The sequence below is a fragment of the Notolepis coatsorum genome (genome assembly GCF_963971535.1).
Source record: "Notolepis coatsorum genome assembly, chromosome: 6".
Taxonomy (NCBI): Eukaryota; Metazoa; Chordata; class Actinopteri; order Aulopiformes; family Paralepididae; genus Notolepis; species Notolepis coatsorum.
The window spans coordinates 107136818-107155084 of NC_140170.1; the positions used below are offsets into that span (position 1 = coordinate 107136818).

At 42.5% G+C, this 18267-nt stretch overlaps 1 protein-coding gene across 1 annotated transcript in view; it reads right to left on the reverse strand.

The window, feature by feature from the left end:
• The window catches only part of chd5 (chromodomain helicase DNA binding protein 5), a gene marked incomplete at its 3' end in the record, with an annotated part of 117288 nt that overhangs the window by 5255 nt on the left and 93766 nt on the right, over positions 1-18267 (reverse strand). Inside the window, exons 21-33 of the mRNA XM_084315715.1 lie at positions 14791-14966; positions 12752-12926; positions 11424-11510; positions 10760-10848; positions 10324-10457; positions 9612-9756; positions 5791-5950; positions 5585-5664; positions 4484-4685; positions 4282-4374; positions 3968-4120; positions 355-463; positions 30-162 (exon numbers count right to left, since the gene is read on the reverse strand). Of these exons, the coding sequence (XP_084171841.1) occupies positions 30-162; positions 355-463; positions 3968-4120; positions 4282-4374; positions 4484-4685; positions 5585-5664; positions 5791-5950; positions 9612-9756; positions 10324-10457; positions 10760-10848; positions 11424-11510; positions 12752-12926; positions 14791-14966 (1736 nt within the window). The remainder of the gene's footprint in view (positions 1-29; positions 163-354; positions 464-3967; positions 4121-4281; positions 4375-4483; positions 4686-5584; positions 5665-5790; positions 5951-9611; positions 9757-10323; positions 10458-10759; positions 10849-11423; positions 11511-12751; positions 12927-14790; positions 14967-18267) is intronic.

Here is an 18267-nt window from a genome sequence, read left to right on the forward strand (position 1 = left end):
AACAAAGACAACAGCATTCGCAAACTCACCTTAAAGCGTCGAGCCAGGAACTTGTTCTTCATCTCTAGGTAGTTGCCCTTGTGCATCTCCGTCTTGAAGGGCTCGTTTAGGATTGCGTAGCGCGGGTCATTCTGTATGTCCTGCCAGCGGGCATAGCCATGTCTGAAACAGAGGCCTAGTCAAGGAGAATAAATTGAATGATAGAACACTTCTACGGGACTTCAAAACAGTACAGGGACACTGGGGTTTGCTGAAATGGTTAGCTGTAAATATCTCTTTGTCAGTGTTACGGAGCTCCAGTTCCCTTAAGGACGTAGATAAATAGATGACAATGCCAGATGCGAGAGAGGATACGTTACGATTCCAGCCAGCAGCCAGTAGTCGTGGCGACGGTGCCAGATGTCATACATCTTCCCAGATGACAACGCTGCCCGTTCCTCCGTTTGCCAGAGGGTGTGCAGCTCTGAGGGGCACAACAAACCATTAACATGGACCCATCTCAAGCCTCTCCTTTTTTCTTGATCCTCCAATCACAATTATTGCTGCAGTTTAGGGCTGACCCCTATTAGTCGAATAGTCTACTAATCGATCGAAAGGAGCCGTAGTCAACTGCCAACCTCTTAGTCGAATGCAAAAAAATAAAAATAAAAAATTAATTTTTTTATAACTTTTTTTATCATTCTTTCCAAAAGAAAAGAGGCATAGAAGCGTGGCTAACGCTAATGGCATGCATACCAGAGGCTAACTGCCTATGAAAACAGGCACAGAGGCACTGAAAGATGATTTCACCCATCTAATGAACACACTAGACTAGACAAATATCAAGATGTATCCATCAGTGGACCAATTGCATGCTTTCGCAGAGGACAAGAAGCCTTCCGTCGACTCCTTCAGACATTAAGCACCCCCACAGCCCAAATGGAATGATTAAAAAAAACATATATATATATATATATTATATATTTTTTTTTAGTCGACTAATAGTTGACTAATTATTGACAATCAATTAATCAGAAACGACCCCCCCTTTCATGCATGCATGATGGAACATAATATACCGATCATATGCATTTGAATTTTTTATTGTAGCGTGTATAGGGACAAAATGCCAATGGATTAAGTATAATATGCGTCGCAGGCTATTACTAGCCTTCCAGGAATTACCCTAGACCACTCTAAAACTATACTTATATTCACCACGGTATAAAACGAGAATGTATGGATGGAAAAAATATTCCTTTTTCACATCTTGAACGATAGATACTCGATGTCAAATGGGACATACTATTGCATATATAGCTATAATATTTAAATAGTTATACTTATAGCCCTGCAAACAAGGTGAGCGACTCCCACCATTTACAGCGCTGGCGGTAGCTACTACAGGATGAGGCTAATGCGTGGCGGTCAATGAGTTAATGGAGACACTAACGTGACTAAATAATTCATGCAATGACGTTGACTACAAATGACAACACAAAATGTCGTTTACAAAATAAAACCTTGCGAAATCTCTCTTGGCTAAAACAAGACGACTTTTAGAATAATTCATGTTATTATTATTGCAGCATTTCCGTTTCCTATGTGTGCAGCGCAAGCGCTTTGATTAATTTCCTCACCTGTGTTATTTGTTCTTAGCCAGCATTTATTTATTTAATTCGTTTATTTGGACGGGACAATGCAAAATTAATGAACACTGTGGAGTGTAAAAATTGCCGGATTTAGCACGAGGCTAATTTCCATCCATTGTCCCCAAACATAAAAACAGGACTCATAGAAACAGTAAGAAATGTACAAATACATAAAAACAGGACACATAAAAACAGTAAAAAAAAACATGTACAAATACATAACAGCATGTCACATGTGTTCACATGACTGGTTGGTCTTCAGCCATTTTTTTATTTGCCCTCTAAAAGAAGCAAGGGTGGGGCTTTCCCTTATGGAAATGGGGAGACTGTTCCATGTTTGACTGCCTTTTATGGACAGGACGTTTTGGCCAAACGTGGTCAGTCTACTTTGGACCATGCAGTCACCTCTGGTGTCTGACCTGGTGCAGAGTCCAGTGTTTCTTTTTTTGTAGATGAATTCCTGTACAGGAGGGGGAGCTAGTCCATGTAGGCATGTGTAGATGAAACAAGAGCTTTTTAAGACTTTGAAATTTTCAAAGCTCAAAAAGCTATATTGTTTCAAAATATTGCAATGGTGGTATGCCAATGGTTTCCTGGCAAATACCTTGATGGCTCTATGATAAAGCTGTTCGATGTGTTTCATGACAGTGACACCAGCAAATGACCAGTTTGTGAAGCAGTATTCAATGTGTGAGAATATCATGCAATGAAGATACGTTTTTGCAGCATCAACTGTTAAAAAAAGGCCGGATTTGTCTAAAATTAACTAAATTGAAATGAATTGTGCGTTTAACTTTTTTGACATGTTTCTTAAAGGATAGGTTCGAGTCCAAGATGATGCAGAGGTACTTGAAATGGGAAACCAATTCCAGTTCCCCCCCCCCCCCCCCCCCAGAAACACATTAGATCTTGTGATTCTGACTGGTCGTTTGCTGAACGTCATGCATACAGTTTTTTTTGTATTTAGCAGTAGGCATGAATTTTGCAACCAGTGTTGGACCTTGTTCATTGCATTTGAGAGGTTACATGAGATCAGGTCCGTTTTTTTACCATGTACAAAAATTACTGTGTCGACAGCATACATCTGTACATTGAAATCAGGGCATATGTCCGGCAGGTCATTGATGTACAGGGAAAACAGCAATGGCCCAAGGATCGATCCCTGCGGCACACCGACTGGATTGTCAAGATAAGGAGATTTGACACCATCAACCATGACACATTGTTTTCTGTTTGTTAGGTAAGACTTAAACCATTGAATTGTATCTGCAGAGAAATTGAAATGAGACAACTTTGCCAAAAGTACTTGATGGTTGACAGTGTCAAACGCCTTTCTAAGATCCAGGAACACAGCACCTACATATGGGTTTTTGTCCAACATATATTTAACCTTTTCAATAAAAACACAGTTTGCCGATTCAGTGGAGTGCTGAGCGCGGAAGCCAAATTGAAGTGGGTGGAGTGGGGTGTGACCTTTGTCCAGATGTTTAATCATAAGTTTCGACACCCACTTTTCAGCAACCTTAGATATGGTGGATAGGATGCTGATTGGCCTGTAGTTGGCTACCGACATCCTGCTATCAGATTTAAAAATTGGTGTTAGCCAGCGTTCTAGACACTGACAGCAGTAATTGCACACGACAGGGGTTTAATGGAACAATGGCGGGGCAACAGGGTATTTTTTTACCTTTATTTATATAGGTTATGTATTGGAGGAGGAGAAGAAGGAGAGCCCACTCAGCCCGGGGAGAAATGTGGTCATCGAATTAAGGGTAAAAACACCACTAATCTCAAACGACATCTGAAGACCTTCCACAAGGAAATCCAGGTAAATGTAACCAGGTTAGATTGCTTAGATTGCAATAATGTTAGTCTAACGTTAGCTTGTTTTTGTTTAGAAAAATATCACGCCAACTTATGAGGTTGTAACTGAGTGGTAAACAAAAAAGACTAAATCGAGACTAAACACAAAATAGATAAAGGTGACTAAATATGATGAAAACTAAAAAGAGCATTTGACACATGACTAAGACTAAAACTAAAATGAAAAATAGCTGACAAAATTAACAATGTGCAGTTGTGATTGGAGGATCAAAGAAATAGGGCGGGGTGTGAGATAGGTCAATTCTACAACAGAAGCTAAAAATGTAAAGGTTGTATATGTGCAAGTCACTGTGTTTGTAATAGAGATTACAACTCAACAACAACAATGACGCAAAATGCTTGATAAAAACACATGTGGTTTTCACACCCATAAGCTATGAAAAAAACAGCATTTTTTTCAATTAGATGTTTATACAGTTAAGCTACACCAACTGTACCGGTACCTTCCTCACCTGTAAAACCTCCATCTGCGATGTTGAACATGAACCTGGTTTTGCATCCGTTCTTGTCCTCTCTTCTACTCTCGTCTGGTTCATCCAGCGTGTCTTTCTCTCCGTTTAATCGGCCCTCTGGTACATCTTCAGTTTTGACGTCATCTGAGATAGCTGAGAAGAACAACATCAATACAGAATGATGATCTTCTAGCTAAAAATAAATCTCACGCGTTAATCTCACTCTCACCTCTTATCTTGTATTCTTCATGAGCTGCATGCAGTGCTTGTGCAAAGGAAGGCAGTGAAGGGGAACCAGAACCTTCTACGCATACCTGGTTTATTTTCCTTATCTTCTGTTTTTGTAGGCGCCATCAGATCACCGTCGGCTTTTTCTGAAGGCTTCTCCGCCTCTTTACAAGGCTCCGCTGAGGGGCAACAATAACCACAAATAATCAGACGATTAAACTAGTAGCAACCAGTTACAATGCAGTAGAACGTAAAGACTGGTCACTGCAAAGTCCTGAGGAGCTTCACCTTTGGGTGACATTTGATTGGACAGATGCTCTGCTTGTTTCAAAGCGGTTTCTTGGGGGCGGGCGGACGGCTCTGTCTTTGTAGCAGGTGACTCTGTTCTGTCCTTGTCCTCTCCTGCTTTCTCCTCTGAGCTGCTGGGCTTGATCTCCTCACCATCAGCAGCCTTGTCAGGCACAGAGCGTGTCTCTGTAGTGGAGGAAGTCTGTGGAGGAGAGGGAGAAGAACAACAACAACAAAAGGGAGGGAGGGAGAGAGAGAGAGAGAGAGAGAGAGAGAGAGAGAGAGAGAGAGAGAGAGAGAGAATAGATGGGGAGAAGAGAGAGAGAGAGAGAGAGAGAGAGAGAATAGATGGGGAGAAGAGAGAGGGGGGGAAAGAGAGAAGAGAGAGGGGGGAGAGAGGGGGGAGGGAGAGGGAAAGGGATAGAGGGAGAGGGAGAGAGAGGGAGATGAAGAGGAAGAGGGATAGGGGTTTAGAAGGATACAGGTTTGTTTAAAAGGTGTGTTTGAGTATATTTTGAGCATGTGAGTGGTGGGGCTTTTGAGTGTGCTAGCATGAGAGTGGTGGGGCTTTTGAGTGTGCTAGGATGAGAGTGGTGGGGCTTTTGAGTGTGCTAGGGTGAGAGTGGTGGGGCTTTTGAGTGTGCTAGGGTGAGAGTGGTGGAGCTTTTGAGTGTGCTAGGGTGAGAGTGGTGGGGCTTTTGAGTGTGCTAGGGTGAGAGTGGTGGGGCTTTTGAGTGTGCTAGGATGGGAGTGGTGGGGCTTTTGAGTGTGCTAGGATGGGAGTGGTGGGGCTTTTGAGTGTGCTAGGGTGAGAGTGGTGGGGCTTTTGAGTGTGCTAGCATGAGAGTGGTGGGGCTTTTGAGTGTGCTAGGGTGAGAGTGGTGGGGCTTTTGAGTGTGCTAGGGTGAGAGTGGTGGGGCTTTTGAGTGTGCTAGGATGGGAGTGGTGGGGCTTTTGAGTGTGCTAGGGTGAGAGTGGTGGGGCTTTTGAGTGTGCTAGGATGGGAGTGGTGGGGCTTTTGAGAGATGGGAGCGTTGGACCACAGGAATTGATGGAGGAGAAAATACAGGAGGGAAGCAGACGAGAGACGGAGCGACTGACCTCTGGCTCCGTCGACTTCCTGTGGTCTTGTTCCGGGGGCTCCTTGTCCTCAGCGGAGCCCGACAGAGACTCAGTCTTCTCTGGAAACCCAGAGTACGAAAACAACTCAAACTCAAAAATGTATCTCTTTTTCTTCAAGTTTTAAATTCAAGTTTAGGGTTGAATATGAATACAGATTACAAGAGTGTGTGTGGGGGGGGTCTAACCTTGTGGGACTGGGGTGCTGGGTTGCGTAGCGACAGGGCTTGCTGGCACAGGGGTGTTGGGGTCGGAGGACACGCTCTCCGTCAGTTTCTTCAGCTCCATCCCAATAGGAATCAGATCCGGAGAACTGAGCTTCCCGTTCACATGCTCAAACTCCTGCACCTAAGATAAGATAAGATAAGACATTCCTTTATTGATCCCCTTGGGGAAATTCGGTATCATAGCAGCGTGGGGGATGGGGATGGGGAGGTACAGGTAGTAGAAGACATACAGGTACAGGTCACAGCATTATAGTACAGTGGAGAAGTAAACATGTAAATAGAATAAAAAGGCTGTGTAAACAATATACAATATAATTCTGGACATGCGCATATGGGTAACAAGGTGCGAGATGAGGGTATACACTGTATGCCCTCTCAGTTATTTTGCCCTACAAATTAATAAATATAGTTATATAATCTATTCATTTTTCCACCATCTCTCTATGTGATCCACTCTAGTTTGGAACTTGCTTTTGCCTACATCACATACATCTGCATTGTCATTGGTAGCGCTTTGCAACGTCAGCGGCAACCAAAGTCAGATTTTGGTGCGGATTATCTGTAATAGCTTGAAATAACATGACGTGTATCATTCTGCACATCATACAGTTCTAGTGTGGGGTGGCAGTAGTGGGACTCAAGCTCCTATTCCTGACAGTGTTAACCCATTCAGGTGTAGGTTTTTGGAACGTTTTCTCAGAATTCTATCTAAACATTTTAAAACTCTTATTACTTTCAGTGGCGAGCAGCATTAGAATGTTCAGTCCTCAAAATGTCCCATCTTACATGTCAGGTCATACACCTGAAAGGGTTAATAGTGCAATGCGCTTAGCCACTGAGCTGCACCGGACCAGAAAATATTCACCTCACCCGAATTAGGTTGGGATATAGCAATTACCTCTAATCCCATTCTGGATCAGACAACATTGCTGAGTTATGCCGACAGCATTATAGTACCTTATTCAACTGTGTTCTTGTATAAGGCAGATAACATTGAGAGTAATGACTCAATGATGATTATGTCACATGGTGTACCAAGCTATAAACAAGCTGTCCGATAACAAAGCAAATGGTCTAGATTATATTAGAGCTGAACACTTTAAATATGCCAGTCCGACGATAGCTCCTCTCCTTGTTATTTGTCGCCAGATGATTTCAATTATTATTATTATTTTTTTTTTTAAATACATTTTTTGTTTGTTTTATGCAGTCAGGCCACTGAACTTAGAAGCAGGCCAGGCCAGTGTTTCTAGTTGCAGCAGCGCAATAGTTAGATAACCTAGGTGGGGAACAACCAGGAGATCACTGCAACTCACACAAGTTGGAGAACTATCTCTCTCTCTCTCTTGCTCTCACACACACACAAAGGGAGCCGCATGTGATTGGTGGAGGCGGGACCCTTACAAAAAACTGTTGTTGCTAATCATTGACACATGCTAGCCTGTAATAATCCCCCCCAGAAAAATCGACTTTGCATTTGATATATTGCAAATATATGCCATCACACACACTGGCATTTAAAGGGTTAGAATTATAAAATGAATATGTGGTGTTATGATCAGGGCTAAAGTTGAATAAAAGATTGTATTATTTTCAATCTGACATTACAAAAAAACAGAAAATCCATCAAAATCAGTGTTGTTGCTAATCATACATATGCTAGCCTGTTTTTTAACAATAATTTGTGATGCCATCACACACACTGGCATTTAAAGGGTACAAATAAAAAGATTCCTGCACCAGAATGCAGGAAATGAAGTATTTGTACAGTAACAAGAAATGTCCTGGTGGGGGACCCCCAGACCCCCTGCTTAAAAAGTGGCCTGACTGGGGCTATATTTTGCACTATATTTCCTGGCCTGAATGATTTCCCCAGTCCGGCCCTGGTTAAAAGCCTCCAATGCTTATTAGTGTGTGTGCGTTTGAACGTGTGCATGTTTCAACCATACATTTCCATTTATAAAAAAAAAAATATATAGATATTTTCTTTACCTCCTATAATAGTGGGGGTCGCGGCTCTCTGACACCGTTATTTGGGGGTCGCGGCCTGAAAAGTTTGGGAACCCCTGGTCTAACCAGTTTGGTTTTAAAGCTAAACACGGCACTGACTTGGGTATATGTGTCTTAAAATAAATAATAAACAAATATAGAGGTCAAAGCTCATCAGTTTGTTTATGTTTTATTGGTGCTTCCAAAGCCGTTGTTAATCATCATTAACATCATTAACAATTGAATCAAAGTTAAATTGAGTCAAAGAGGGGTTCCCAAATACATTGCATTCTGGCTTACTGGTATGACCATCAGAATATGCAGGTAAAATGTGGCAATAGTGTCTCAGCCCCATTTGGGGTTAGCAATGGTGTCAGACAAAGGGGAATTTATATTAATTTATATTAATCTATATATGGATGGTCTGTCCATTTGAAGCAATTGAAAGTCTGGGTGCAATTGTAATACTTGCAATTGTAATACTGGGTGCATGATTGGTAATACTCTAGTGAACCATATAATGTATGCAGATGAACTTGTGGTGGAACTTACTGTTCCGTGTACAGTACAGGTGTGGAACATGATATCAAATAGAATGCCAGTAAAGAGTGTTGTCATGATATGTAGAACCAAAGAGGACAAATGTCTAAAATGTCTTAATTTCAAATTGTCTGATAACAATCTTGGTGGTTGTAATAAGGTTGAATATCTTGGACATTTTATTACAGAACAAATGGCAGATGCTATTTATAAGCAATGCTGCATGTTGTATGCACAAGCAAACATTATCTCACGTACGTTTAGTATGTGTACAGGTGGAGTGAAGATGTCCCTGTTCAGAACATATTGTACACCACTCGTACATATGAATATAGGACTCGTACACAAACCCAGCAAACGTGGTAAACACAAACAAAAACAGGACCATTGAGTCTCTGCCTACACAGGTTCAATATGATGACTGTTTGTTTTCTGATCAAAATTAGATCTGCCTTGCATTCAAGAAATATTTTCTTGTTGCTGGCCATCTATTTGAAATAACTATGTTTGTGATAACAATAATGTATGTGATATGAACCGTGCTTCTCAGTTTGATTTCTATCCTTTCTCTCATGGGGTTGTCTCTCTCATGGGGTTGTCTCTCTCATGGGGTTCTCTCTCTCATGTGGTTCTTTCTCTCATGGGGTTCTCTCTCTCATGGGGTTCTCTCTCTCATGTGGTTCTTTCTCTCATGGGGTTCTCTCTCTCATGGGGTTCTCTCTCTCATGTGGTTCTTTCTCTCATGGGGTTCTTTCTCTCATGTGGTTCTTTCTCTCATGGGGTTCTTTCTCTCATGGGGTTCTTTCTCTCATGTTCTTGTTTTCCCTGACCTGCTACTGTCCCATTGCCTTATTTATTTGTACTATACTGTTGTGTTTTTGATTGTACGACTGCTCTTGTTTTACAGTTTACTTGAAATTATTGAATGTTCTGTACATATAAGTACAAATAAAATAAAATAAAGTTTGCAGGGTAAATTACTGTGTAAATGAGATCATCTTGGTTGTGTCTAACATAAGGTGTAGCAGCAACCTTATGTTTTTCTTTTCTTTTCTTTTAAACTATTATTTATAATTGTGCTTTTATGGCATTTTCATATTTATTTTATTCTATGTATTGTCTTTTATATGGACCGTAAGTATGTAATAACAGTTTTTAATCGAATTGAATTGAATTGTTGCAGTGAAAATAAAGATTGACTGTAATAAATGAGGTCATCGTGGAGCTTTAATGGACGACTGAACAACTGGTACCTTTTTCCTAACAAGGGACATGACTCCAATCCTGGTGAGGACATGCTGTCGAGACAGACCCTCGCGCGGGACTCCGTCAGCGAAGGTCTCCGCTCCGTCCGCCCCCGGCTCACAGAGATGTCTCATGAACAGAGACACATAGGCCCTGACGTGGAGCAAAGAAAACACACAAAAAAGCAACTCAATTAAACACAAGAAGGCCACTTTCCACTGTAGTTAGATGAGATAATAAAACACTTTCAACACTGGTGCTGACTTGAATCACAAGACTTTGCTATGAAAATGAAATTTTATTACACACACAGGCCCTATTGGTAACTGTCCAATTTCCCTTTTAAGTACATAACACCAGTCCTAGTGCCGTCAAACTGACAAATTATGAAATACACATGAATACTTTTTTCAGGAATTGCAAAGAAATTTGCAACGTTTTCTGCATTTTATTGCTAGAGGCGGAGCTGTGAGCAGACACAGCTGTAAGAGACGAGTGTCTGATTAACAGTTGTTATCAGTGTTACTATGGCTGTTGTGATCTCTTTCTTGTGTGTACTGTCACCCGGTCTCCATCTCCTTTCATCAGAACCCCTGTAGGCTCGTCACAATACCCTTCTAGGTAAAGGTTTAGAAAACACAACATACATAACATAACCCATGGCCCTCAAACATTGACCGTTTTCGTAACACAGTCCATCATAGAAAAAAATTTTAGTACCTGAACTCCCTCTCACTCTTCCCTCTGAGGTCTCTGACCAGCCAATGGGAGTTGAAAGCATCTTGAGGAGGCATGCCCCAGCGCATGATGGCATTGAGGAAGGCCTTCCTCTGGCGAGCGTTGAACCCCAGCACCTAACATGAGCAGGACAACATCAAACTTACCACAGGTCACACAGCTGTTGCCCATAGAGCCGCGATGCAACCGAGCTCTAGAGACAGGTTGGTAAAGTTTCTGATTATTATTACATGTCCTCATCACTACAGAATTATAGGATATCAGGTAAAAAATCGACAGAATGCCCCATTAAGTAGTGCTTCTAAACAGAAAAGAGAATATTTGACAACTTTTTTCCGCCACTGCGGATGCAATTGACAATAAACATCAGGGATAGGAACGATTCCCTTTCTATCTACACGACTGACGTCGCCTTTACCTCAATGTTGCCCCCTACGCGTGCCAGTAGGGGCGGCAGAGGTTTGTCCTTTTCACCTCTCAGCTGCCGGCGGGACTGCCTGCGCCCACCTACAGGGAAACACCCCAACACAGTGACTGATTAGGCGGATGCTTCGTACGACGTGTGTCACCCATGGATAGATCCAGGCCGAGGCCTGCCGTCATTGGATGACATTTCAAAACATCTCTGAGAGGAAATAAACGAACCTGCGCTACATACGCTTGTTGTATTTTCCCCTGACATATTGAATAAATCATCTTTTATTAATTGTCCCCTCCATCCATCTTTTTGAGTCTACAGTGGTTACAGTTATGAGGCATGTGACACAGAGCTCCGTGTAGGAGGTTGGCCTGCTAGGCCCCTGACACTACAACACTACCAGTATGGAGGCTGTGTAGGAGGTTGGCCTGCTAGGCCCCTGACACTACAACACTACCAGTATGGAGGCTGTGTAGGAGGTTGGCCTGCTAGGCCCCTGACACTACAACACTACCAGTATGGAGGCTGTGTAGGAGGTTGGCCTGCTAGGCCCCTGACACTACAACACTACCAGTATGGAGGCTGTGTAGGAGGTTGGCCTGCTAGGCCCCTGACACTACAACACTACCAGTATGGAGGCTGTGTGCTGGTGTGTGCCACCCACCTTCAGGCCTCTCCTCGAAATCTTCATCCTCGTCCTCGGACCCCACGGAGTACTCGGACTGATTGTCTGAAAGATCATCCTGCCACTCTGAGCCACAGATCAGAGAGAAACAGTACAGTGCATTTCACTTCTACATAAGGCCAGCTGGGGGCGCCATGGCACTGCAGACTACTACAGACCACTACAGTCGGGGGTTCATGCACATACCACTCCTGTACTCTGGCCACTGGGAGATAGAAAGTCTCTCTATCCGACACTTATAGTATGCCTGAGTAAGCTGCCCATTCTCTTCTGTTCAAACACCTACTGCTAAGAACAGCAGGTGTGACTAGAAGCCTACTGTAAAAGTCTGTGGGATTACTTCATTCATGTACTGGATATACATGGTGCAAGACCCATAACCAAAGAGAAATTCACTAAAATATGACCAGCTTAAAGGGGGACATATTATATTTTCAACAACTTCAAGGACTTCATCGAATCCATGGAATCCATGTTTATTAGGTTTTTTTGCAAAGACACTAGTCTGAATCAAACGTTAATTATCTTTATTCCTCTGTATCGAACACCAGTCCTGGTGGATGCAGCAACAGACCAGATTTAAAGTAATCAATCACAGTTACAGTAAGTGATCAATTAAAGCTAATTGATTGACATCCCTTGTGACAACACACAGGGCAATAATTCCTAACAGCTTTAGTTAATCAGAAGAGTTCAAACCCCTGGCCAAACATCACCTAAATAAACAAAGTTATTATTTTCTATAATATGTCCCCTTTAACCCTTTCACTACCACACTACAGAAGGTTAACCCTTTCACTAGCACACTACAGACGGTTAACTGTTTGTTAATTGTATTTATGTTGATGGCAGTGAGTGCTGCTCAGGAAGCACTATTTATTTGATTTGAATTATTTAATTTTAATACTTTATACTAATAAGTATCTTGTACAATGTCATCCTTAACTGAGGATGAGATTGTTAATGATGTTGATAATGATGTTGATAATGATGTAATTGATGTTGATAATGATGTCTTGAATATCGTTGTATTGTTTTAAGTACCGGACCCCAGGAAGAATAGCTTTTATCAAGTGCAAAAGCTAATGGGGGATCCTAAATAAACATAAACATAGTGTGGTGGTGGTGAAAGGGTTAACCCTTTGTCGTGGGGGGGTGCAGTGAAAGGGTTAACCTTCCGTATTGCTGCAGTGAAAGGGCTAACCATTTGGTAGGGTGGCAGTGAAAGGGTTAAGCAATCGGCTACGTCATCAAGAGGGTTCTAGGTGTGTGTGTGTGTGTGTGTGTGAGTCAGTGCAGTGGCCAACCTTGGTCTTCCTGGGTGGTGTCGTTGTAGTTGACCTGCTTGCGGATGCGCTTGCCCTTGCCCAGGTTGCGGGCCAGGTCCTCCTGCTGCTGCTCGTAGTGGTGGCGGAGCAGCTTCTCCCAGTAGTCCGGGTCCACGTTCTCCTCCTGCTTGATGACCTCCCGCTGCACCTCCTCCTCCTGCTCCAGGGAACATGAAGACACCACAGTGCACGTGAATATACACCCGCACACGTGCACACACACATGCACGCACGCACACACACACACACGCACGCACACACACACGCACACACACACGCACACACACGCACGCACACACACACACACGCGCGCATTTGATTACTTTATTTGGTTCCACAAATTATATGACAAACAGGGAATCAAATGATATCGGGGCCAAGCAGCACTGAACACTTAAGGGTACACATAGCACCTCCTTCTCCACGCGGCTAAGCTGCCAGTAATATGCCAGAGACAGAGCAATATTTGGCAATTTGTTTGTCTTTTCTCTTTGACATTGCAGCAATTCTCAGACCGCTCATGGTGCATTTATATACATGGCCAAGACTTCCAAATATAAGTGTAAGTATACTGTATAAGTATACTATATCTATCTACACACACACACACACACACACACACACACACACACACACACACACACACACACACACACACACACACACACACACACACACACACACACACACACAAGAGGTAATACATGTTCTGGTTGCTCCTTAAACACTGTAGAAGGTTAACCCTTTCACGACCACACTACAGACAGTTTACCGTCTGTAGTGTGGTAGTGAAAGGGTTAAAGGTGGTGGTATGTGATTCTCTTTTAGAACCATGTTGGTAATATTTGGTGAAATTGTCTTCATATCCCAACAGCTCAACCAATAAATGAACCAATGATGCATTTTCAGTTCACCTCATATAGGACTTTAAATGTATGTATTTATTACTGTAAAAAAAATTTATTAGACTGAAATTCTAATATTTCAATTTGTTCTGACCCTACACCATGCCATTATTAACACATTCCCCGCCAATCACGTTGTACAGCGTTATTGCCGGCCATGCGTTGTCTGCCAAACCGCGCTGTACAGCGATATTGAGATCAATATTTAATTTTTCCGCCATGGCATAATTCATATATACACCTTCGGCGCTGCAGCTGGACCCTACGGCTCAAAAAACCGACGGCTCAATACCGCCGCCTGGTGGATGGTCGGGCGAGTTACACTGGTAAACAGGATATTGCTGCTGTGCGTCCATTAAATTCATCCGGCCGTCAGATATTGTCGCAAGGCTCCCGACAGACACAATAGTACATATCGATCGCTTTATAAACTTAATAATATATATGATTTCGGCGTTTATTGCATCATACAAACCGGAAATGGACCTAGGCGATCGACGTCCTATACCTGGGATCTTTCACCGCCAGTCTCATTGACGCACGGTAAGAGGACACTAACGTTACTTTCAGCTTGATTGTTTATTTTTTTCACTGCAAACCGATCTGATCAATAAATCACCCATACTACATAAAGCATTTACTGACGATCACGGAATTATAAACGACCCCCCCCCCTTTCATCCGTGCATGATGAATCATAACGTATAGGATCATATACAGTTGAATTTTTTAATATAGCGTGTAATCGGAATAAACGGCAGTTGATAATCTATATATGTGTTTATGCCTATAACTCACGTTGTATGAAAACGATAAAAACATACTTATATTCTAGAAGGTATTTTTGGAAGAATCTATGAATGAAAAATTATAACGTTCCTACATCCTGAATGATAGATAATCGATATTGAATGGGCCATAGTAATGTCAATTTAGCAATACAATTAAAAAAGTTATAGCCCTGCAAAGAAGGTGAACATCTCCATAGGCTTAGAGTGGTGGCAGTGAGCCTACATTGATGGATATAACCGTGGCAGGGAATGTGTTAATGTACGTGACCCCAGAACAACATAACACCCAACACTGACTATGAACATGGCTACAGCCTCTCACCTCTCCTTCCTCCTCCTTCACCACATACTGGGCCACCTTGAAGGAGCTGAGATACTCGTTCATGTTCTGGATCTCCGTGTCCTCTGTGTGTTCCTGGCTGCGGTCCAGCAGCTTGGAGATAGCGTTGTCATCATAGTGGATCACGCTGCCCTCGTCGCAGTCCTTCATGATGTCCCCTGTTCATCAGAAAACTGTCAGTAACGGGATTGATCAGTGTTTCTATTGATCGCAGGAGGCCCAAGACATTTCTACATTGTTGAGTTTGACAGCGTTCTTTTTTTATTTATATATATATTTTTTTTTTGCCTGATTTTCTATGCTTTTCTCCCCATCCCAATTTAGTCGTTATGCCAATTGCCCCCCTCCCCTACCTGGTTGTTGTGCGCATGTTCCCCCTACTGGTCGGTACAAGGGAACCCTGAAGTCTACCACATGCTTCCTCCGACACATGCGGAGACAGCCAGCGGCTCTCTTTTCACCTGGCAGCGAGGACTCTCATTGGTGAAGTGTAACGCGCGGGAGGTCACGCTGCCTTCACCACTTCCTGCCTTTCGCTGAGCAGGCGCCCAGACCTGACCTGTAGGCGTCGCTGTCCACAACGCCAGATTACCACCCACGACTTCCCTCCCGCTAACTCAGCCAAACGAGTTAGTATGACGATCGGCCCAAACCGCAGGCAATGCTGATTCCGGGAGTCGAGACCGCAGCCTCTTGCATTGGTGACGAGCGCAATCTCTACGCCACCCGACCACCCGAGTTTGACAGTGTTCTTTGACCCACAACGTGGTATTTGTGGTGGTGCAATGGACCTGTCTCAAAACCCTGCCCTCTTTTCTTGATCCTCCAATCACAGCTGTCGTTTACCTCTGACTTCCTCGTACAAACAAGGTTTGTACGAGGAAGTCCGAGGTAAGCGACAGCTGTGATTGGAGGATCAAGAAAAGGGGCAGGGTTTGAGATAGGTCTAATTGTTGAGCAGAGCTGGCTTGATTGATTGATTGATTGAAAAGTTTATTAACAGATTGCAGAATGGGTACAGTACAGTACAGCTCAATACATACAATTGTTAAGGGGATGCAGACCAGAGAAAGACTTTCGTCTTGTTTACATCAGGGTCCCCCAATTTCAATTCATCATAACATATATGACATACACAACATACAGATAGACAGTACTGCTACATCTATACATTTATGACATACCAGATTTGCAAATACAGTACTGTTTGTGATACAAAAAGTGTCCAGAAAAAGAGTGTATATACATTTGACGTAGACACTGTACATTGGAGGAGGTTGGGTAGGTGGGGTGGGGTTGGGTGGGTGGGGGGCTGTACATTGGGGGTGGGGGGGGGGGGGTTGGGTAGGGGGGGGTGGGGGACACTGTACACTGTACATTGGAATACTGACAAAGCCATACTTGGCCATTTACTGTAGTAGTAGTTTTATTTTTATTTTTTTCTCCCGTAGGTGTTTTTGAAGGTGGGTAGTGATTCACATTCCTTTACAGCTTTGGGTAGGGCGTTCCACATTTATGTGGCATAATTGCGAAACGTGTTTAGTCCCTTGTTTGAGCCAAATCTGGGTTTAACATGATTTGTGGAGCTCCCTCTGGTGTTGTGATCGTGGTATTCACTGACCTTTGGGAAGTACCGTAATTCCTCTAATAGTAACCGGTATTCAATTAAAAACCGGGTCTCTATTAATGACCGGGTGCGCTGTTGAGCTAAGCAATTATAAGCCGGCCTCCTAATACAAGCCGGGTTTCATGTATATTAGAGTTATTGTTGTTATATGCTGGCCTGGCTGTGCAGTAAATACCATATAATGGTATGGTGTTAATGTTTACCAAGAGAGTAAGCCTACCTCAGAATTGTATAAAACGAAGTTATTATTATTATTATTATTATTATTATTATTATTATTATTATTATTATTATTATTATTATTATTATTATTATTATTATTATTATTATTATTATTATACCAGTATTGTGATTGCACTATTTTACTTTATTTAACTTTTTTTGACCACCTGTATTTGCACTGTTTACTACCGTATTTCATACAGTACTTGATTGGTTTCAATAAATGAACCCAGTACATTTTACTGGGTTCAAACTGACACAAAATGTTGATTTATTCATTATGATCTGTTTGAAAATTAGAAATATAGGCCTCTCTCTTATACATGCCTCCTCCTAATACAAGCCTGGTATCCGCTACAGTTGAAACAAATACAAGCCGGGGTTACTATTAGAGGAATTACGGTATTTTGACATGTACATGGGTACCTTGGTCGTGTAGTGTATCTTGTAGACCAGGCCCATTGCAAGTTGCTGTACTCTGTCGTCTACTCTAAGCCATCCTAGGTTGTCAAAGTGGGCAGGGGTGAGGTGGGTTCTAGGAGTCAGGTCAAGCAGTAGTCTGACTACCGTACTTTTCGCACTATAAGCCGCACCTGACTATAAGCCGCAGCAGCTAAATTGAATGATGTGTACATATATAAGCCGCACTGGACTATAAGCCGCAGGTGTTTTAATGTTTAATTACCATATGTAATTAGCATTGGGACACAATACTGTCGGACAAATAACAAGAATTAACTCATTTACAAGTTGTATTAAGTTTAGCAAATAAGGGAACAGATAAATAACATTTCAATGCAGTCAAAAAAGCAATATTTAGATTTTTAGATTTTCGGGTTTGGTCACGTCGAGTCACATATAAGCCGCACCGTTATATAAGCCGCAGGGTCGAAAAATGGGGGAAAAGCCGCGGCTTATAGTCCGAAAAGTACGGGTAGTTTGTTTTGAGATGTTTGTAATTTGTTTTTTAGTGCCTTTGAGGTGCTTTGGTACCATGAGGTGCAAGCATAGTCGTAGTACCCTTTAATGAGTGCTCCTGCCAGAGTCTTCAGGGTATTCTTGTTTACCAGAGAGGAGATCCGGTACAAGAATCGAGTTTGTTGGCTTTACTCTTGGCTACTAAATGGTAGTTAGGAAGGTGGTTATACAGCACTCTAAATACAAGGAGAGGTGAATATACTAAGCATCATCCTCGTCAATCTAAGCATCATGGAGTAAAGGAGATAGTATATAGTATAAGTATAGGTATAAGTATAAGTATATTGAGCAGAGGTCAGCCACAGCCTGGCGCCCGGGGATCAACTCCAGTTATAATGCCAGTGCCTTGGTAAAGGGCAATGGCAGGAGTATGTACCTAGCATACATTTATTGTTTATAGTGTGGGAGGAAACCCACACAAACATGGGGAGAACATGCAAACTCCACACAGAAAGGCCTCTCGTCGTACGCTAGAGACCTTTCTCACAGAAGACATTTTATGCCAGGGCCCTAGTATTGTACATGGCTGGCTCACTGGCACACCTACAGACCTATTATCATTGTTCTTAGTGTGTTTACCCATCCATGACATGTCAAAATGTCTGCTGTGACAAAGGTATATTGCTAAGAGG